The 23,092-nt window shown below is 42.4% G+C and overlaps 1 protein-coding gene across 2 annotated transcripts in view; it reads right to left on the bottom strand.

The window, feature by feature from the left end:
• Positions 1-3,340: 3,340 nt before the first annotated feature.
• Positions 3,341-23,092, bottom strand: part of Epsti1 (epithelial stromal interaction 1) — a 98,217-nt gene continuing 78,465 nt past the window's right edge. For both annotated transcript variants that reach the window (XM_075949713.1, XM_075949712.1), the window contains 3 exons: positions 20,042-20,115; positions 13,534-13,633; positions 3,341-3,873 (listed from right to left, as the gene is read on the bottom strand). In XM_075949713.1, the coding sequence (XP_075805828.1) occupies positions 3,865-3,873; positions 13,534-13,633; positions 20,042-20,115 (183 nt within the window). In that variant the 3' untranslated portion in view covers positions 3,341-3,864. The remainder of the gene's footprint in view (positions 3,874-13,533; positions 13,634-20,041; positions 20,116-23,092) is intronic.

Raw genomic sequence — 23,092 nt, 5'->3', positions numbered from 1 at the left:
GGGAGGCAGAGGCAGGGGGATCTCTGTGAGTTTGAGTTCAGTCTGGTCTACAGGTGAGTTCTAGGATAGGCTCTAAAACTACACAGAGAAACCCTATCTTGAAAAACAAAAATGAAAAGGGAAGGAAAGGAAGGAAGAAGGAAAGGAAGGAAAGGAAAGGAAAGGAAAGGAAAGGAAAGGAAAGGAAAGGAAAGGAAAGGAAAGGAAAGGAAAGGAAAGGAAAGGAAAGGAAAGAAAAGGTTGGTAAATTGAAATACATAAATATTTCAAACTTCAATAATGGACATAAAGCTAAAATCTCCACAAAAATTAGAAGAATATACATGAATCATGTTTCATCACAGACAGATATTTTACAAACCAAGTAGGTACACATACTCACCTAAACATTCCTCTCCACGATGCTGAAGCCACTGAGCAGGAAGCACCATGGGAAGAAAAGGGTCACCTCTCTATTGACATGTTTAACTCGTTCTATAGGCAAAGATTTAAAAGTCACTAATTCTACTAGAGAAGGTACATGTACCAGGGTGCTGTTGCACACTTCTGGCCCTGGAAACTACTGGCAGTGCCTTTTGAAGAGAATGTTTTATCACTTACGTCAAGACTCCTATATTTGTATCTCCACATGATAAGTCAGTATGCCAGAGCTTAAAGTCCCCTAAGAGACAAAGCTCTGTGTGTGTCTGTGATGCTTTAACTCCAGAGAGGTTTAACTGATAGGAGGACCCACACTAAACATGGATGGTAGCATTTCCTGAACTATAGTCCCAGGCTGAATCTAAGGAGAAGTATACGAGCAATAGCATTCATTCCCATCTGCTTCCAACATGAGCAGCTGCCCCAAACTCCTGCCACGATGCCCTCCTCACCATGCTAGAATGCATCCTCCAACCATGAGCCTATATCAATCAATCAATCAATCAATCAATCAATCAATCAATCCTCTCTCCCCCATTCCTCCCTTCCCTGCTCCCTCCTTCCTCCCCTTCCTTCAACTGTTTTTGCCAGGCATTTATCACAGTGATGAGACAAGGAACCAAAGTCCATCCCACCAAAGTCATATATTCAAATCCCAACCAACCCCCACAGTGAGAAGCATCCAGAAATGGAAGCTCCAGGAGGAAGCCATCAGGTCATGGGGATAGACTTCATATGAGTGGGATCAGTGTTTTATAGAAAGGGCTCAGGATAGACCCCATTGCCTCTGCTACTACACGAGAACCTGTCAAGATGTCAGAAAGTGCCATCTCCACAGACGCCAAGTCTATGAGTCCCTCTTTCCTGGACTTTTAATCTTCAAAAATATGAGAAATAAATATGCTATTCATAAACTAACTGGACTCAGGAAGCTTCTTACACAGCCTGAATGGATTAAGATACCCATTAATGTGTATCATTTAAACCACCAGTTCAAACTCTAGGAGCTACACAGTCAACGGTCTACACAGTATCCTATGATACACATGCTGGGAAGGATCCAGAAGGATACACAACAAAGTTTGATTATAAATATCTAGGAACAAAACCTGAAATATTATCAATTTGTTAATTGTTAATCTGTACTAGTCAATATTTAGTTCCATAACACATAATTACTTTACGATAATTTGCTTCTTTCTAAGAAAAAAAGAGAAAGTTTTCTCAAAGCATAGAAATACAAACAGAACTTGTGGGTTTTCCTGTCCAGAGTTACCTGCAAGTCAAAATTTACTCCAGTAGGTTCAACAAGGCTGGTTAAAGAGGAAAGGCATAATTGTAGGCTTAATGAAGTGGTGGTTCACGTTTCTTTCCTAGTAACCTTCATCTACATACTGCAAGAAATTCCCTAAAAAAGAATACACATTTATAATCTCAGCCACGATGTTGTAATTTTCCATACCTGTACTTTAAAAAGAAAAGAGTGGAACCAGACACATGAACAAAATCTGTTGCGGAGTACAGAAAATGTTGTATACTAGAAAGCAGGTTTGGGGCAACTTCCCCAAGAGTCTTCAGAAGAAGAGAGTATCCTTTAACCTGCCCCCAGGTTCACAGTGACAGCCCCCACGCTGGGGGATACTATTCCTTAACACACACACCAAAACCTATCTGTGAGGGAGCCTGGCTGCCAGGCGTGGGGCTAAAGTGGCTGCTTGCCATGGCAGGAAAATGTCTGCTACTGGGGCGCATTTACAAATGGATTGGCAGTGTTTCCAGCACAGGCTGAGAGATTCGGTCTTCTTCATATATGACAGCAGCAAGGGTTTAGAACGGACAAAACATTGCATATTAGCATCAGTAGCAGCCACACAGTTTCTGTTGGCAGAGGACAGGAAAACAAAAATATCTGCATTTGTTTCATTCTAGAGAAATTGCCAGAACACCATTTGTTCTTATCCACCTTCAACCACCCAATATGGAGTTTTCTGCATGGTACCATTGCCCTAGGCATGAGCTATAACCCAAGCTTTCAAATCTCAGTGTTTCCCCGAACACAGAGATTTGCAAAACTAATCTAAATAGGGTATTTTGTAAAATAGATGATCTCTTGATGCTAAAGTCTTAATGTTTGCCAAGCTACCCAAAAACTCTATCATTGATCTGTCTATTTATCAACTACTTGTCTTCTATCATCTATCTATTCAGACATCTATAAATCTTCTATAACTTATCTATCATCCGAGTATCTATATATCTTTATCTATACCTATACACATGTGCATACACACATTTATTCATTCCTCCAACCTTCATTCTATGAAAGACTAAATGCAATGTACCTCGGAGGATGGGAAGGTAGCTGTGGGGCTGACCTACACAGTATAGGGATCAATATTCTTTTACTCTAAGAATGATGAGCGTGTTCAAGGTCATGGAACCTGAACAGGAAAGCCTATTCAGGAAACTAGACACAGAAAAGATAAGTTTCCTTCATACCCACAAATCAGATAAGGGGCTACAGCTGTGTCTAGTTAATTTTTATAAAAACACTGGCTTTCCAATAAACACATTTTTCCACTTTGGAGATCAGGGGCCATTACTAGTGAATGTATAAGGACCAAAGGACTACCCAGGAGTAACTGCTCACAGTATTTCACCTACATGGACTGTAAAAACAATGTTAGAATCAGACACTTTAAGAACTTTGCATTTAAAAGAAATGACCCAAGCCGGGCAGTGGTGGCGCACACCTTTAATCTCAGCACTCGGGAGGCAGAGGCAGGCGGATCTCTGGGAGTTTGAGGCCAGCCTGGTCTACAAGAGCTAGTTCCGGGATGGGCACCAAAGCTACAGAGAAACCCTGTTTCGAAAAACCAAAAAGAAAAAGAAAAAAAGAAAAGAAAAGAAATGACCCATTTATAGAGAATCAGTTTAGAATTTATTTATAAATTTGTCTATAAAAGTATAAGAGATCTCCATTTGCTCACATTTGTATCCTAGATTAAGGAAGTAGCAATTTAAAAAGACCCCAAAGGATCCCCAAACCTGCTGTAAGAATTAGTAAAGAAAAAAAAATAGTCAATTAGGAGACTCAAGCCTTCAGCATCTGCAGCTCTAACTACCCAGAATGTCATGTGATTCCCTTTTATTATTTTGCTAACATTGTTCTAATTATCCTTCTAATAAGAGGCAGGACTAATTAGGAAAACTAAGGTAGCATTGTGCTGGCAGTAGAGATTACACATGAGTCAGTAATGAGCCTCTAAATCCACACATAACTAATGACAGAGGGAAATTGGCCACCCACAACCGCTCAGCTGAGTGGGTGGACAATTGAAGTTAATCTATGAAGACTGGAGTCAAGCAAAATGCATGAGGGAAAATCATCTTATGAGGGCTGTCAGGGTCAGCTGATGAAGGCCAGGCAGAAGTTCCTATTTCTCATAGATCCTAGAATAAAAGGAAGACATAAATTACCACAAACAGCAAAATAAAATCGAGAGCCTGTACAATCCAAAACGGGGTTTCCGCAAACGATACTCCGTGCATCGGGCTCAGGTAAACCTTCTTTGTTTTTTAATGACTGAAGTCCCAGGGAAATGAGTTTAATTTCTAAGCCATGGGTGCATTTAATTCACGACATGGTCTTGGCTGAGAATGTAACGTCTCATCCCATGCCCTCTTAGTGACTGTGCCGCTACATACAGGTCCACGTGGGTCACAAACATTAGAGCCCATAAACGTTGGTACCTCCACAGGAACACAACAAGGACAGAACCTGAGTCAGTGAAATTGGAATGGAAATGTGTAATGAAGTCACACTGGGTCATACCCCAGAAATGTGACTTCTAAAGGGACTTTGAGGGTGACAGAGACAACTGTTGGCTTGTTGGCCCTCTAGGAGACTCAGAGGTCCTGTCAGTTCTTAACTGCCCTTGAAGACAAAGCAGTTAGGGATACAGCCCACAAAGTCTTGCCTATTACTGTAACTGAACCTACCACTGAGAGTGACTTTTAACATATTCAACACTAGGAGCCTCGTGAAAACTAAGGACCTTGAAAAAGAGAAAATGCATTTTTAAACTAGATAAGTAATTTAAAATTGTTGAAGAATAACTATATACAATAAGCAATATCAAACTATAATAAAATTAAGAACATTTAAGAAATAAAGATCAACCCTGTCTGTCATTCCATATGCTTATTGGGGCCTCCTGCCCAATAATCTGTACAACATATCAAGGATCTATACTTTCCATGGATTTTTTTCTACCATAGTTTCTTATTTTTGGCCTTCTTCCTTTTCTTCTCTGCCTTTGGCTTCCTACTGGTTCCTATGCTTCCTTCCAGCCATCATTGGGGGGCATAATTTTTTTCTCACATTCTTTAGCAAAGCTCAGTTGCAATCCATTCACTTCCAAATAAATGACTCATTTGTAATATATGCTACATACTAACTTTATTTGTTTGTTTGTTTGTTTTTTGGTATTTTCAAAATATATCCAGAATAAAAGAGCAGTTTCTGACACTCTCTTCTGACTTTGAGTTGGGGGGTCCTTTGAGGAATGGATAGTTTAAATTTTAATGTAGTTATAGTTATTTTTCTTTTGGGTCTTATAAAAATCCTTTCCTAGCTCAATTTCTACAAATAATGTCTTTAATTTTCTTCTAAAATCTAAAAAGGTTTTGATTTCTTTATACACTTGAATCCCCCTAGAGTTGGTTTGCATAAAAGGTGTCAGGAAGGTATGCACCTAACTTCAGCTGGGAAGTCATGGGTCCCAACAACATGTGTCGCAGAGCCCATGCTCCCCCAGGGGTGTGTTCTCCACTTCTCTGTCATACTTCAAAAGCCCACAAATGTTTGGCCTGCCAATGGCAACTGTGAGTCATCCTAAAAAACTAAGTCCTCGCGTAATATGTCTTTATTGCTTTCACAATTAGTTAAACTATAGACTGGGAACTCATTCCTATCTATTAACAGAGTCTAACTTACCACTTGTTTATTCCCTTTATTCCCTAGTGTCTTTCTGAAATGTTTTACAATTCTTTAAAAGGTTCTCACATTTTTTTGATCAGATGTTTTGGGGTTTGCTTGTTTGTTTGTTTGTTTGTTCTAAATGTGTAGAAATGAATTTAGGTTTAATATAATGGTTCACCCGAGTCTGGGCAGCTGGGAACAAACAAGCATCCTCCGACAACAGTGAGTCCTTATTTACTCTAATATGGATAAATACTCTTCAGGATTTCTGTGCTGGTGGTTGCATCATATGTTATGCAATTTATAGATTTGTTTGCCTTTTCAATATTTATACATAATTCAGTGGAAATGCTTTTACTGAAGTTTTGTTCTGTTACAGAGTTCTGACCTTATTATTAAATAAAGAAACTTGCCCTCTATTCCTCCTTTGATATAACTCTTGACTGCAAATGAGCACTTGAGTTTAACAAATGCTTTCTCTGTAGCTGTAGAAATGATCATACAAAATTTATGAGATATATTGTTTTAGTAGATTTGTTATGGCTACTTTTGTGATAAGCTAGTATCACAGTGAGCATCAGTTGTGAACTTGACACACTTAGGAAGAAGGAGCCTCAATTGAGGATTTGCCTCTATTGGTGGGCATGTCTGAGGGACATTTTCTTGATTGCCAGTTGATATTAGAGGGCCCAATCCACTGCAGGAAGTACCACCCCTAGGCAGGTGGGTCTGCGCTGCCTAAGAAAAGTAGTTGAGCAGATGAAGAGAATCAAGGTATGATCTCTGTTTCAGTTCCTGTTGATTTCCTGTCTTAACGTCCCTTCATGATGGACATAACCCATGAGCTGAAAGAAACCATTTCCTTCCCAAGTTGTTTTTGGTCATGCCATTTGGTACAGCAACAGAAAACCTAACTGGAGCATTACGTTTGCAGTTCTGAGGTAGACATAACTTAGTGAGGTTAGATTATCTAGTATTTTAAAAGGTCTACAAATTTTTATTATTTTTTAAAAATCTATGTTTATGAATAAAAGTCCTTTTTGTATTTTTTGAGAATTGTGTGCATGGCAATGCATTTTCATCATAGCTACTATTTCCTCCCTCTCCTATTTTAATCCATGCTCCCCAACATAGTACATTCTCAAATTCATAAACTCTGCCTCCATAGTTATCGCTATATGTACATACACTCTCTCTCTCTCTCTCTCTCTCTCTCTCTCTCTCTCTCTCTCTCTCTCTCACACACACACACACACACACACACACACACACACACACAGAGGAAGGGAGGGAGGGAGGGAAGGAAAGAGGGGGGAGAGAGAGAGAGAGATATTTATGGAGTTCGATTAGTGCTGCCTGTAGGTACTTTGGTTGACCTATCAAGGAACTTGGAAGAAAACTGACTTTCTCTTCCCCAGAAGCCACTGGCTCTCTTTAGCTCTTCAACGAGGAACAGCACCACCCATCTACGCTGGAATGTTGGCTGATGGGGTCCCCTGAAGGTCTTACGCAGGGGCTTCCATTGTTGGCAGTTCACGGGTATTATACTCTTGTCATGTCCAGAGGAAACTATTCCATACCAGTCCCCTTGGTCCTCTGGCTCTTCCCACCCCTTCTGTGATATTTCCTGAGCTTTAGATGAAGAGGTCCCATTTGGGGATGAACCCTACACAGTCACTCACTCTTTGTACACTTTGGGAAAGCCCAGCTTGTTTCATGGGTACTGGGGTCTGCCCCTCCTGAGTGTACGGCAAGCACTCTTCACTGAGCCTTCTCTCCAGCCCCTTGGCTGTCTTTAGTTGTGTCTTGGTTTTGCTCATTATTCCAAGTCTCGTTCTTAGTTTAGCAAATGCTTCCTGCACAGCTATTTTAAATTCAGTACCTATTCATTTTACTCTATCGGAATGTTCTCCTAAATCTTTTGTTGTGCTCATAATGTGAAATCTCAACAACCTGTTCTCTTGTGTGTGCAGTAGATTCTAGTCCTGGCTTCTTGTTTGGGGTGTATCAGCAAACAAAACAATCCAGGAGACGCATCCTTGTGTTCCGAGAGGTTAAAAACAGTCAGACAAGTGTATAAATAGATGTGTTAGGAAAATATGGCAGAGCAGTCAGGGTGCTGTGGGAAAATAAAGTGGGAAGTGGGAAGGACACTGCAAGTCTTAAAAGAGAACAATGTGGGCAAGCTTTTAAGATGATGGAATCAGAGAAAGCTCTTGAAGGAAACAGACGGCACAGATTCTTTCGAAGAGGCGAATAGAGGGAGACAATGTGTAAGGACCCCAAGTTAAAGCTGCCAGCGTCAGAACATCTTCAAACATCCACAAGGATGCTGATGTAGGTAGAAAGAGCCATGCCAGTAAAGAACCAGCAGCGAGACAGATTCCACTGCATGTAGCACCTGGGGGCCATAGAGAGGATGCTAGCTCTTACTCCAAGTGACAGAGGGAATTTTGTGAGCCCCTGGAAAGTTTTGAAGAAAAAATTGACATGCTGCTTTCTTACTGAAAACAGATTCCAGTTAAGTAATTGTGAGCATAAGAAAACAGCCCAAGTGTTGGGATTTGGGAGTACACTTGGAAGAGACTCCACAGAGGTGGGTGCCAGTGAAGGCGGCAAGAAAGATGGCACTGAAGTTCAGTTCTAGACATATGGAGGCTGAAAGGCCCATTATGTGATCTAGTCAGCACAGCTGGATGTGAAAATCTAGAGGAACGGGATTAGGCTGGGGACAGCAAGGTAAGGGAAGTGAGCAGAGGGGAGGTACTTAATTTCTTCAGGCAGAACAAAGCCACCAAGTTATGAATGAAATAGTCAGGAACGTGGCTTCCCTGGGGTACAGGAGATTTGGGGAAGGTGAATGGAGAGAACTGGCCATGGAGATATGTGGAATCCCAAGATAGGAGCATGACCTAGTGGAATCCCAGGATAGGAGCATGACCTAGAAACCCTTCCAAAGGAGGCAAAGGTTCACCTTGACAAGCTCTAAGAGGACAGAGGTAAAAACTGAAAAGTAGCCATGGGGTTTTGCACTGGGGACATTGTCAGTGGCAATGAAAAGATCATAAAAAAACAAACAGACAAAAAGCCTGCTGGTACAGTGGGCTTACATGAAAAAAAAAAAAAACAGAAATCCAGAGGCAGACACCTGTAATCCTAAGCACTAGGAAAAGACAGGATGACTGGGAATTGCACCCCAGCCTGAGCTACAGAGTAAAGGGCCTTTTTAAAAGTAAGAAGTTAAGACAGCGGCAGCAACATATCAATAAAATGTATGTTTGTTGGTGTTACACTCTTGGAATTGTCCACTCTGATGGAATGTTTGGTGTCTGGGGAGAGAAGGGTGTTAGCAGAACAAAGTGTCCCAGCAGGGAAAAGGGATGCTCTTGCTCTATAGTTAAGCAAAGTCTCAATATTTATAGGTGAGTAAAGACCAGGGTGAGATTGAGGACATTCTCACCTTTCTATCATATAACTTTAAAAAAGAGAAGAATCAAAACCACCTTGGACTTGGAGGTGCCTGTCCTGTTAAAAATGTTGACCCAATCATTGTCCCTATTCATAAGAATATGGCGGTCTTCCCTTTGATTTGTTGAATCTAAGCAACAATTTGTAATCCACTCTCCAACATTCAGCAGCATCACACAGTGAGCCAGCCCTGCGTGTATTACAACACACAATGAGCCAGCCCTGCGTGTATTACATCACACAGTGAGTCAGCCCTGCGTGTATTACATCACACAATGAGCCAGTCCTGCGTGTATTACATCACACAGTGAGTCAGCCCTGCGTGTATTACATCACACAGTGAGTCAGCCCTGCGTGTATTACATCACACAGTGAGTCAGCCCTGCGTGTATTACGTCACACAGTGAGCCAGCCCTGCGTGTATTATATCACACAGTGAGCCAACCCTGCGTGTATTACATCACACAGTGAGCCAGCCCTGCGTGTATTACAACACACAATGAGCCAGCCCTGCGTGTATTACAACACACAATGAGCCAGTCCTGCGTGTATTACATCACACAGTGAGCCAGCCCTGCGTGTATTACAACACACAATGAGCCAGCCCTGCGTGTATTACAACACACAATGAGCCAGTCCTGCGTGTATTACATCACACAGTGAGTCAGCCCTGCGTGTATTACATCACACAGTGAGTCAGCCCTGCGTGTATTACATCACACAGTGAGCCAGCCCTGCGTGTATTACATCACACAATGAGCCAGTCCTGCGTGTATTACATCACACAGTGAGCCAACCCTGCGTGTATTACATCACACAGTGAGCCAGCCCTGCGTGTATTACATCACACAATGAGCCAGTCCTGCGTGTATTACATCACACAGCGAGTCAGCCCTGCGTGTATTACATCACACAGTGAGTCAGCCCTGTGTGTATTACATCACACAGTGAGCCAACCCTGAGTGTATTATATCACACAGTGAGCCAACCCTGAGTGTATTACGTCACACAGTGAGTCAGCCCTGCATGTATTACATCACACAGTGAGTCAGCCCTGTGTGTATTATATCACACAGTGAGTCAGCCCTGCGTGTATTACATCACACAGTGAGTCAGCCCTGCGTGTATTACATCACACAGTGAGTCAGTCCTGCGTGTATTACAACACACAATGAGCCAGTCCTGCGTGTATTACATCACACAGGAGTCAGTCCTGCGTGTATTACATCACACAGTGAGTCAGCCCTGCGTGTATTATATCACACAGTGAGTCAGTCCTGCGTGTATTACATCACACAGTGAGTCAGCCCTGCGTGTATTATATCACACAGTGAGTCAGTCCTGCGTGTATTACATCACACAGTGAGTCAGCCCTGCGTGTATTACATCACACAGTGAGTCAGTCCTGCGTGTATTAAATCACACAGTGAGTCAGCCCTGCGTGTATTACATCACACAGTGAGCCAGCCCTGCGTGTATTACATCACACAGTGAGCCAGCCCTGCGTGTATTACATCACACAGTGAGTCAGCCCTGTGTGTATTACATCACACAATGAGCCAGCCCTGCGTGTATTACATCACACAGTGAGTCAGCCCTGTGTGTATTACATCACACAGTGAGCCAGCCCTGCGTGTATTACATCACACAGTGAGTCAGCCCTGCGTGTATTAAATCACACAGTGAGTCAGCCCTGTGTGTATTATATAACACAGTGAGTCAGCCCTGCGTGTATTACATCACACAGTGAGTCAGCCCTGTGTGTATTACATCACACAGTGAGTCAGCCCTGCGTGTATTACGTCACACAGTGAGTCAGCCCTGCGTGTATTACATCACACAGTGAGCCAGCCCTGCGTGTATTACATCACACAGTGAGCCAGCCCTGCGTGTATTACATCACACAGTGAGCCAGCCCTGCGTGTATTACATCACACAGTGAGCCAGCCCTGCGTGTATTACATCACACAGTGAGTCAGCCCTGCGTGTATTACATCACACAGTGAGTCAGCCCTGCGTGTATTACATCACACAGTGAGTCAGCCCTGTGTGTATTACATCACACAGTGAGCCAGCCCTGCGTGTATTACATCACACAATGAGTCAGCCCTGCGTGTATTACATCACACAGTGAGTCAGCCCTGCGTGTATTACATCACACAGTGAGTCAGCCCTGCGTGTATTACATCACACAGTGAGCCAGCCCTGCGTGTATTACATCACACAGTGAGTCAGCCCTGCGTGTATTACATCACACAGTGAGTCAGCCCTGCGTGTATTACATCACACAGTGAGCCAGCCCTGCGTGTATTACATCACACAGTGAGCCAGCCCTGCGTGTATTACATCACACAGTGAGTCAGCCCTGTGTGTATTACATCACACAATGAGCCAACCCTGAGTGTATTACATCACACAGTGAGTCAGCCCTGCGTGTATTACATCACACAGTGAGTCAGCCCTGTGTGTATTACATCACACAATGAGCCAACCCTGAGTGTATTACATCACACAGTGAGTCAGCCCTGCGTGTATTACATCACACAGTGAGTCAGCCCTGTGTGTATTACATCACACAGTGAGTCAGCTCTACGTGTATTACATCACACAGTGAGTCAGCCCTGCGTGTATTACATCACACAGTGAGTCAGCCCTGTGTGTATTACATCACACAGTGAGTCAGCCCTGAGTGTATTACATCACACAGTGAGTCAGCCCTGAGTGTATTACATCACACAGTGAGTCAGCCCTGAGTGTATTACGTCACACAATGAGTCAGCCCTGCGTGTATTACATCACACAGTGAGTCAGCCCTGTGTGTATTATATAACACAGGGCAGATACTGAGTTTCAAACGCTTTGCCCTCTTTTACGTTGTCCAGATTCTGAATGCTGCAGTACAGCAACATACATTAATCAATAAACACTGTGGATAAAATAGACCTATCCAAGATACACAAAAGTGCTTATGGTCAATCATCTTCAGTATGTATACTTTAATAGAAACTATCAATTTTAACTCCTAGCGGCCTTCTGAGGAGTCCTGCATATAAGCTTGTTAGTGCATTGATTTCTCCACAGTGAGCTTTTGTGCTTCAACTATTTATCAAGTTATTTATTTTCTAGTTTCCAGGTTAGAAAGCACTTGGTTTTTTTAACTGTATGTGTTTCTTTGGAGGTGGGGCACGCCACAGCATGCATGTGGAGGTCAGCTGACAGCTTGTGGGAGAGCACTCTTTCTTCCCATCATGTGGGCTCCAGGGGCCAAACTCAGGTCACCAGGGTTGGTGATGGCTTCATCCACTAAGCCATCTCGCCAACTGAGCTCTTGATTGTTTGGTTGGATTTTGATGATTTAAAAATATCTATCTGTTGTTCTCACTCCAAATACACACACACACACACACACACACACATATATATATATATATCACACTAGTGTGGGAAGTCCTTCTGTCTATGTGTTGATTTTATTGGTTAATGAATGAAGAAACTGCTTTGGGTCTATAGCAGAACTATAGGGAAACAGAGAAAGACGGGGAAAACTAAATGGAATGCTGGAAGAAAGAAGGGTGGAGTCAGAGAGAAACCATGGAGCCACTGGAGACAGATGATGGGAACTTTACCTGGTAAGACACAGCCATATGATGATATACAGACTAATAGAAATGGGTTAAATTAATAGGTAAGCCAATAAGAAGCTAGAGCTAATGGGCCAAGCATTGATTTAAATAATATGCTTTCTGTGTGATTATTTTGGGTCTAAGCTAGCCGGGCAGCCAGAAACCAACAAACAACCTCCCTGAGCAGCCAGGAACAAACAAGTGGCCCTACTCCAACACCACACACATACATACATACATGCACGCACACACACATACACACACACACACACACACACAAATACTCTTAAGTCCTCTTTCACTTGGGATTTAATTAAACTGCGAAACACATTGTGCTCTGTTCTGACCCTGTGCACATTGTAGTTACTCATTTTTTGAAGTTTTGTTGTTGGTTCAAGAATATATTGCACACAAAAACACATTAAACATATAGAATTGCGAGCGTGTTTTTCCCACAGAAATATGTAAGGACATTTCATCTTCTAAAAGTACCTTGGGCTATAGGGCTGTTTTAAAAAAATCATATTGTAGTGAAAAGTTAAATACTAGTTTCTTTGATGTGCTGGTTTCACAGGGAAGCCCCATTACTGGAGAGGAATGCTTAGTGTTTTCATAACCACATTTCACTTCAGATTTCCTTGGGGGGAAGAAATGTTCATTTGTTTTGGTTGCAGGTCTGGGCAAAAGGTAATAAAAAGCCTTCCAGGCCAGGCACATGCTGAGAACAAAAGGCAGGTGTCTTGTTGCTTGGTTTTTTTTTTTTTTAAACTGAAGCCTTCCTTTTCTCCTCCTTTTTCTCTCCTCCTCTTTCTGCTCCCTTTCCCCTTCCTCTCTCTTTCCTCCTCTCTCTTCCCTCTAGGGTATACTAATTACCCTAGCTGCCCCTCACAGTACACAATGATGATGATGATGATGATGATGATGATGATGATGATGATGATAATTGGGGGAAATTTACAATATATTTTTAAGTGCTCACTTATTCTTATTCTTTGACTTGGGAAGATGATTTTTTTTTAAGAAAAAAGAAAAACTCACCCAGTTGTTGGTGCTATTCATATTCCAACAGCCTCCAGACTGCTCGAGACCACCTGGTTGACTTTTGCCTTGGAGACGGTCCAGAAAAGCATTATTTACCCTTTAAGACAATGGAAAACGTGCATGAAAGCCTGCTGCAGGGATAAGAGATTTCTGAGAACCGAACGGGCTATACAAACTGGTGTGGGCTGCATCTTCCCTTCATCTTAGAGAAGATCTATAAAAACCTCGGTCTAGTGACAGCGTGGGGTCTGGTCACAGTCCCTTCCTAAGGCTGATAGAGGTGTGTTTCAAGCCAAAAGAACATCGCCTCACTCACTGAGTGGTCATCATCTTAGCTAGTGCTCTGGTCACTCAAGGAAGCCAAGGGATGAGGCAGGGGCTGGAGATGGAAGAGCCAGAAAGAACTAAGTGGGCGGTGAGGGTGGCAGAGAGCCCTGTGGCGGTGCTGCTGCAAGACAGACAGCTTCCACTTAAGCTCTATGGCGCTGTCAGTCATCGGGAGGAGAATTGCAAGAGGGGCACGTAGCAAGAAAATGAGCAGGCTGCTAGGGGAGAAAAGAAGTTTGAATATCAAAAGACAGAATAAGTACACCTTTCTCTGATTTTTCCGTCACGCTTACAGCCACCGACTTCAAAACTTAAACCTGAATTAATAAGACAATTACTTTCACAAAGGCTGCCAGCACAGTGGTGGTCTAACAAGCCCTCTATACCCATGAGGGGGCCACTCTAGGGCTGTCCGTGGGCACCAAAGGACACTGATGCTCTTGTCTCTTCTGTAAAACGACACAACACTACCACCCTTCGTATGTCCTCCTATACGCTTTAAATAATCTGTGGATTGCTTATAACATTTAATACCGTGTCAGTACTGTGTAAGGAATAAAGGACTTATTATACTGTAATTTTTATATTAAAGAATGTATTTCACTGTATTCTTTAAGGAATAATGCAGGGAAATTGTTACAACACATAGCTCTAGATACAGTATTTTTTTTTTCTGAGTGTTTTCAATTCAATCTCTTCAAGCCATGGCGATTTCTATAGATGGCTAACTGGGGGCTCACTTGATAATTAATCACTATTCTAAATAGTTGTCTTATGGGCATTTTGACACCGTCCTCTAGGTTGCCTCTGCATGGCTGAGTAGAGATGGGGACTGAGGAGCTGGGTCAAGAGCAATGAGTGACTTACAAACATAGGAGACAGACTAGGAAGTTCTTGGGGGCAGAAACAGCACCTAGCAACAGCATCTGTTCAGCGTGGCTCTGTGGAAGGAAGGGAAGGTAGGAACTGAGCACACTAGCCTCCTCTTCATTCATGGAAAGCAGAATTAGGTCCCGGTGGATAACCACAAGTTGCAACTCTCTGAGATGGGGGACCTGCCAGGAAAACAATGGCTGGGTGGCCCAGGCATGTAGGTTGTCTGAGCTCACTCAGCACCAGGCAAGATGGCAACTGTGTTGGGGCTCATTTTGATCTCCGAGGATTGACTAGCTGTTTCCCTACAAGTGGATTCCCAGTAGGCAGTGGCTGCTTCTCAGCTTTCTTGTTGTCACCCTAGAAACCTACGCACATGCCACAGCCTGGCTCCCTGCAGGACCTCACGTCTGAGTCACTGCTCTGACTCGCTCAGCAGGCAGGCTGAGAAAAATCTTACTAAATTACAGCTGGGAAAGCTAATGAGTGGAAAATGCCCTGTGAGCAACACAACCAAAGACATTCTGGAATGTGAACACTCTTGGTGCTGTTTTTATAATGTGTGTGTGTGTGTGTGTGTGTGTGTGTGTGTGTGTGTGTGTGTGCGCGCGCGCGCACATATCTACAGAGGGCAAAGGTCAACACTGGGTGCTTGCCTCAAGTTCTCTATATATTATTTTTTAAGACAATGTCTCTCACTGAACTTTGGGATGCTCAATTTGGCTGGACTGGATCATGCCCCAGTAGTGATCCATCTGTCTTTGTCCCGACCACACCCAACCCCTGGGGTCATAGATAGGTCCATCATTCTACCCAGGTGCTGAGGATCCAAACTCAGGTTTCCAAGATTACAAACACTTCATGGCTGAGCCACCTCCCCAATCCCTTTATCTAGGCTTTTGCTCGGTCATAAGAAGGAGTTTTCCTTAGTTTCCCCAATGCCCTCCCACCCCATAAAAGTCACGAGCTGTCTTAACTGTCTTACTAATCAATGTATTCTGAATTCACTCGTTTCCATGGCCACCATTCCAGTTCCCATCAGTATCACCTCTCTGGGTTACTGTCTCCATCCTATTCTATTTTTCCTCACGTAACAACCTCCACCCCTCCCCAGGTTAGAATAGAGATCTTGCCTCCAATGAAGGTTTGAGTAAGAATGGCCCCCATAGGCTCATATATCTGAAAGCTTAGTCACCAGGGAGTGGCACTATTTGACAGGATTAGCAAGTGTGACCTTGCTGGAGGAAGTGTGTCACTGGAGACGGGCTTTGGGGTTTTAAAGGCCCGTGCCAAGCCCATTGTCCCCCTCTCTGGGTACAGATCAGGATGTAGCTCACACCTACTTCTCCAGCATCACGCCTGCCATGCTTCTTCCCACGGTGATGACAACAGCTCAAACCTCTAAAAACCGTAAGCAAGCTCCAGCTGAGTGCATTCTAAGAGCTGCCTTGGTCACGGTGACTGCACAGCAATAGAACAATGACAAAGACACCTTTTGTCTGCCTAAAAGTCTCCAAGACTTGCTTCTCCCTGGCTTGAGAAGAGTCACTATCTTATGCAGGTTCATACTTCCCCCTTCGCCCTTTGTGCCAGCTTCCATATTCTGCTCTTTTCCTCCAGTGTAACCCAAACTTTGGGATGCAAAGTCCAGCCTTATTCCCACAATGGAGCCTCTGCGCTTGCCGTCCTGCTCCAGGAGGAGTCTCTGTCTCTGAGTTCTGTGTGCCTGCTTCTTCCTCATCCTTTGATGCTAGCTCTTCTGTGAGGCCTTGGGTCACCAGTCACCTCCACTTGTTCACTGTCTGGTGTCACTGTCATGGTATTCACCACCATTCGCAAAGGTCTCACTGTTCATTCATTGACTTCTGGTTCTGTCTTTTTGATTTGTATGTGGTTGGGGACTTTTTCTTTTTTTTGGCTGGTTCACCCCATTGCCTAGGATAGAGCCTTGGTTGAGTTTGCCCTGACAACCTACTCATGGAGTGAGTGAGATTTCTAGGCACGTGCTCCCTACGTCCATGGCTGTAGACAGAGGCTATGCTGTGAAAAACCCACCGGCGCGGAGTCCAAAATATACATGGCTCAGTGCCAAGTGCTCTGACTGGGTTTTCGTAAAGCAAGGTGGACAGGTTCCCTCACAAGCTTGGCTACTAAGAGGAAGAGAGACTGAGTTCTCCATGGTGCTTCAGGAAGGTCCTCGACTGGCTTACCCACTGCGGAATGGTCCATCAAAGACAAAGGCAGTGCACAGCTTGCTTCTCTCCATCAGCAACAAGAATCCAAACGTGGAGGAAAGGCTCCTCTTGCATTTTTGTGGACTAACTAGAGACTATACATTTCATTGCTGTTAAACCTGTGTTCTGCTCCCCACCAGGGGTTAATTTGGATTAAGAATTATTACTGAGAGATGGTTTGAATTTTTGGAAATCAATAGGGCTCATTCTGGCATTCACCTCACAGTCCAGATCCATCCGAGCCTTTGAATTGGTGCTCTGTCCGTTCTCTTTGGGGTTCTCAGGTATCTCTCTTTCTCAGGTGGTTATAGAGGGTCAGGGTCAGGTGCAGTTCCAGGGGTGCACACATTACAGAACTCATTGAAAAGCTCACACGGAATCCCACAAGCTTCCTATCATAAATGTCGGGTTGGGAACACCTCTGAGTCAACTTCTAAATAGGAGAAATCTTGTTGCCTTTTGAATGCTAATGAAATCATGCTCCCAGGGTACACCGAAATGATGTCACCTATGTGCCTACAACATAGTTTGTGTTGTTGCCCTCAGAAGAGGCACCAGTAATTTTGTTCATCGAGGAATTATTGGCTGTGTATCTCCTGATGCCACGGGAATGCACTCTATAAACTTTGAAGGCAGTACAAATGCCAGCTCTTTTCAAAAATTGATCTAGAATATAAAATATGTGCCTAACGGCTTGATTAGTTGTTTCAAACTTGATTACCGAGTTTATTATCCACGAAGATTTCCTGGTGGGTTTAATTTGGATCTACATGTCACCCGAATCAATAAGAGAGGAGACAGGTACAGAAAATAAACAGTACCACCAATATTTATGTATTTTGGCAGAATGGACAATAAATTTAAATAATGAAGGCCAAGAATCCTGTAACAAAGATGCAGCCCTTTCCACCTCTAAACAAACGGCATGAACCTTTATTTGGCACCCATCAAAGTTAATGTATTAGCAATGGGGGCTATTAATGTGACCCACTGCTGTCTTTAAGATGCTTAAGGCTTTTTAATTCAATTAATCCAGAGGAATAATTGACTACTGATAGCAACCACTGTATATATCAAAGTAGTATCAGTACTTTTCTAATCAAAAGTCTTCTAAAGAAAAAGTGAGCAAAACCAATAAAAATACTAGATAATTTATGGCCTACTTTATAAGTAGATGATAATAAAGACCCCTTCCTCACCTCAGTTTACCTAACAAAATGATCTAACCAATGTTTCAAGGTTTTGATCTTTCTCTAAACCAGAGTAAAACATATAAACTCACATTTAACATTTTAAAAGCATTTTGTGGGGACCAGAGAAACAGCATGGTCTACTCAAAGAAACATCAGTACCCACCAGCAGTTACAGACATCCTCAGAAATGGAATATCTGCTGGGCATCTTTCAAAGTCCCTCACCTACAAAATGAAATCATTACACCAATAGACTTCAGTGGGGCTGGAGAGATAAAGTAGCAGTCAGGAGTCCGGGTTGCTCTTCAAGAGGACCCAGGTTAAAGTTCCAGAACCCATATGGTGGCTCAGAGCCATCTGTAACTTCAATCCCAGGGAATTTGATGCCCCTTTTCGGGGTCCCTGTGGGCACCAAACATGTACATACAGACAGGTGAAGTATCCTTACTCATAAAAATAAACAAATAAAATTAAAAAAACTAATTTCAAAACAAGTAAGAAAAGTCATCAACTTGCAAAATGAATGTTTCCTTAAATCCTGAAACCCCTAACACTAAATTCTTCTAAGATGCTCCATCATAGTGTCTCCTAAGAAGAACCTTTCATTATTACAGAGATAGTTCTTACAATGTTATTGGCGATGTCCTAACATGTATATTGAGTCTCGCCAGGTATTCTCAAAACACTTATCTCTGATACCAGGGAGTTTCCTATGAGATTGCATAGGTTAGTAATGTCAGAAGCTACACCCATACAGCCTCTCCAACATGACCACAGAAACATGAACTGAATAAGGGTGGTACTAATAGGCATACAAAGTGGATGGGGATAAGTCCAAGAGGCCTCAGTCCTACACAAAGAACTACAGGCAACCAAGGAATGCCGAGAGCAGGAGAAATAGTCTTTCGCAGGGAAGAACACCCTGAAAACATACATTCAAGCAATATTATACAGACAGAGCAGGTTATATTCAGGGATATGTCTGTGTGTATGTATGTATGTATATATATATATATATGTATGTATAATTCATAATAATTAGTGAAAAAAGAGGGCATAAATTTGAAAGAGAACAAGGAAGGGTACATGGGAGCATTTGGAGGGAGGAAAAGGGAAGGGAGAAATATTGCAATTATATCATAATCTAGCAAATGAAGAGTACCTAATCTACTGAAAATTACTTACTGCTTCTATCTTGAGTCTTTACCTCCACCCTAAAGTATTAGTCATCATCAAATATCTTTAATGAGTTTTTTCCCAAGTGTGTGTTCCTAAGCACTGGGATCTAACCATCTATATCAATCTAGTAACTCCAAAGTCATTTACAAACAGCAACGTGCGGTCTCAGAGGGATGTGATGCTCTGCCGCATGGAAGGGGACAAAATAACAGCCTAAACAAACAACAAGTGTGCTTCAGCCTTCTTTCTTTAAGGCAATGCATGTATGCTCACATGAGCACAGGTGCCTGGGGAAGCCAGGGAGGGTGCCAGATTCCCTGGGAAAGGTGTTGCAGGCAGTTGTGAGTAGCTGGATATGGTCACTGAGAATGCCACTCAAGTCCTTTGTAAGAGCAATAAGCGCCCTTGACCACTAAGCCATCTATTTTCTCCAACCCCGCGATTTAGCCTTCTCAGATGAGTTTGAATGTCCTTAAGCCAAGAAGCGCGGATATTCTGTATGCAGGCATATGTGTATGTACACAAGTGAAGATATGCATAGATGTGTGGCTGTTGGCATAGCATAGCACGCACATACTGTAGAGGTGATCTGAATTCCAGAACATTATTTAATGTTGCTCTAAAGTCTTCCCAAAATGCTGCAAAACTTTATCAGTAATTGATTTTTACCAAGGATGCTTATTTTATTGGCCAGTTATACCTCCAGTGCTCTGCTTGACGGATTTGGGCTCTTTCTTCCTCTTGATGTCGTCCTTTAGTTTCCAGTAATTTATTCTGAGAACAATAAAAGTTTTAAGATATGGTTTTCAATTAACACGGTTGTACGGAAGGCACCCAAATCAATTACACATTTAACCTTAGCCGGTGCAACACATCACTTTTGAAACTTCTACTTAAATCTATTTGGACGTGAAATTATTTTCCCTCTCTAAGTAGGTAGCAAAAATAATTGCAGCTTAGTCTAACAGAATAGCTTCACGGGTACAAAATTGTTAGATTAAAAAGCCGATGAGCATGGTCAAGAAATTAGACCAAGTTGTACAAAGCACAGAGAAGGAAATACAAGCGACTCAAACTCACCTGTGTCTTACAAAGAAAAACAAATCAAAGTGGTTCCTTTAAGAATATCACACAATTTCTTAGCATTTTTTGTAACATTTCTCTCCTAGTAAAATTCCATTGTCACTTAAAAGTAAATTTTGGACTCCATTCTGCAGTGAAGTTCTATTGGTAAAGCGTTTCCAGCCTTGGAGAATAAGCCCAGCCTCACTAACAAACAGTTACATCTGTTGTCTTAAACCAGTTATTTCTCCTGCCACCGTAACTTTAGGCTCCCTGTGGTTGCAGGGCTTCCAAATACATCTCATGACCATGATCTCTAGTTTCTAACATCCTGCTTGTTTTCTTGGAACTATTAAGTCCCGTAGACACAGATAATTCGTTTATAGTCTTATACCATAGGACTAAGTGCCAGGATTTCCCAAATACCTGTCCTCTACCTTCAGGCAGACCAAGTTTTAATCCTATTTTAAAGACAAACAAAAGCAGAAGAAAGAAAATTACTAGGCTGAAGTCATAAGCCAGCCCTTGAGCTAAAGAGATTTTTCTGGTAGAAACTATTTGTCCCATCCTGACAAGCACATACCAATGAATGGGCCTGGCCATGACTGGTGTTTTAGAACCACCACATTTCCTGGTGAAAAGTCTAAAATAAACTAAAAATTCATACTGATTTTTTCTTTTAAATTTCATTCAAATGTCAGCACCAAAGGAAAACACTTCTTTATTATACATTATACTCTAAATTTAATGCCTATTGGTCTATAAAGGCCATTAGACCTTTCTCATTCTTACATTGTAGTAACAAGGGAAATTGGAGAGTTTTCTAAATAGTGACATACTCTCCATCCACTCAAAACTTTCCCTGAACCTAGCTGATGATCTACTGCTGGGGTTCTCACTTTTTCACAATGATATAAAGCCATCTATTTCTTTTAATGTTTTAACCACACCCCCATGGGGGACCAAACCCAGGGCCACTGACATGCTGTGTGGGTGCTCGACCCTTGAACAACATCCTACCCCTTCTTCTTTGTGAGCTTAATATATACACAACGTTTTAACACTCTGTCAAATGGCCAGGCAGAGTGGCCCAGGTCTGTGATCTTAGCCCTTGGACAGTTGAGGCCCAAAGACTGAGCTTGAGAACAGCCTTGGCTACTTATTAAGATCCTGTTTCAAAAAATAAGTCAGAGTATCAGAACTTGCCAGCTACAACATTTTTGCTAAAGATCTACAAGTATTTCGATAAAGATCTAGATTCTATGTAGAACACTTGCATGGCATATCTGTGGTTCTGGGTAGAATCTCACTTAAAAATAAAGAAATAAATAGACTTTCTTTTTTTTTTTAACTTTTTGCTATAGTCCCTTTATCTATTCTTTTGTTCTGGTAAACTTTTTTAAAAAGGCATGTTTTTCTTTCTGTGGGCAAATGAGAATAAGCCAGATATAAACAATAAACAAAACTGCTGTAGAATTTTTTATGGGAAAAAAATCCAAGGATGTAATCATAGCTACAAAAAAATCACGTGAAAGAAAATAAATGAGAAAGAACTAGTTCTGCCAGACATTAGGACGGGTCCTGAAACAGTGATTTAAACAGCTCAAGTCTTAGTAGTTGCTCAAGTCCGGCAAGAGACCCAAAGGCTATGGAGATGTGGTTATGGTAGGCTTGGGCTGAGTCCATCCTAGAGACTGTTGAGTGGAGGCTGGTAGACTGAGCAACTACTAAGAGAAAATTTAAAACTAGTTCCTCCAGTCAATAAACACACATAAATTTTGCAGAGTCTAAAGTTTGAACGTAGAAGGTGAAATCACAAACGTTTTCAAAGGAGGGATAGGTAAATTTATAAACAGCAAAGAGAATCATACAAGGAGAAAAATAAGTTCAACTGAATAAAAATCTATGCTCCCATTTTGATAAAATACCATAAACCAGCTTTGAAATAATCAAAATAGGAACAAGTCCAGGTTCTGGCTATTACAAACAATGCTGCTATGAACATAGTTGAGCATATACTTTTGTTGTATGATAGGGCATCTCTTGGGTATATTCCCAAGAGTGGTATTGCTGGGTCCAGGGGTAGGTTGAACCCGAATTTCCTGAGAAACCGCCTAGGCAGTTTGGATGCCCACCTTACTAGACCTGGATGGAGGTGGGTGGTCCTTGGACTTCCCACAGGGCAGGGAACCCTGATTGCTCTTCTGGCTGATGAGAGAGGGTGACTTGATTGGGGGAGGGGGAGGGAAATGGGAGGTGGTAGCGGGGAAGAGACAGCAATCTTTAATAAATAAATAAATAGGAACAAGTCTTTGTGACACACGTGAGCTAATTCGATGTGTTCCATTCATTCAGTTGAACAAAATATCTGAGTAGCCTGTGGTGAGCCGGGCTCAGACAGATATGACAGCTCTACAGTGGCTCGCGAGACAGATGAGAGCCTTGCTCCGTTACAGCTCCTATGCTAGAGGAAGAACACTTGGGTCCAAGTGAGAACAATGTGCAGCCCTGACCCTACACAGACGATATTAAAGGTGACATGAGACACAGTGGCTTGGAGACTGTTTTAGACTGAGGCCCAGGAAAGCAACTGAAGACCTGAGTCAACGAGCAAGGCAGAGGGAACCACTACACAGAGAAGGTTGAAGGCTAAGCATAGAGAGGTGGTGCACAGAAAAGCTAGAAACAT

Source organism: Microtus pennsylvanicus, chromosome 15, assembly GCF_037038515.1.
Source record: "Microtus pennsylvanicus isolate mMicPen1 chromosome 15, mMicPen1.hap1, whole genome shotgun sequence".
Taxonomy (NCBI): domain Eukaryota; kingdom Metazoa; phylum Chordata; class Mammalia; order Rodentia; family Cricetidae; genus Microtus; species Microtus pennsylvanicus.
This window is presented reverse-complemented; position numbering and strand designations above follow the sequence as displayed.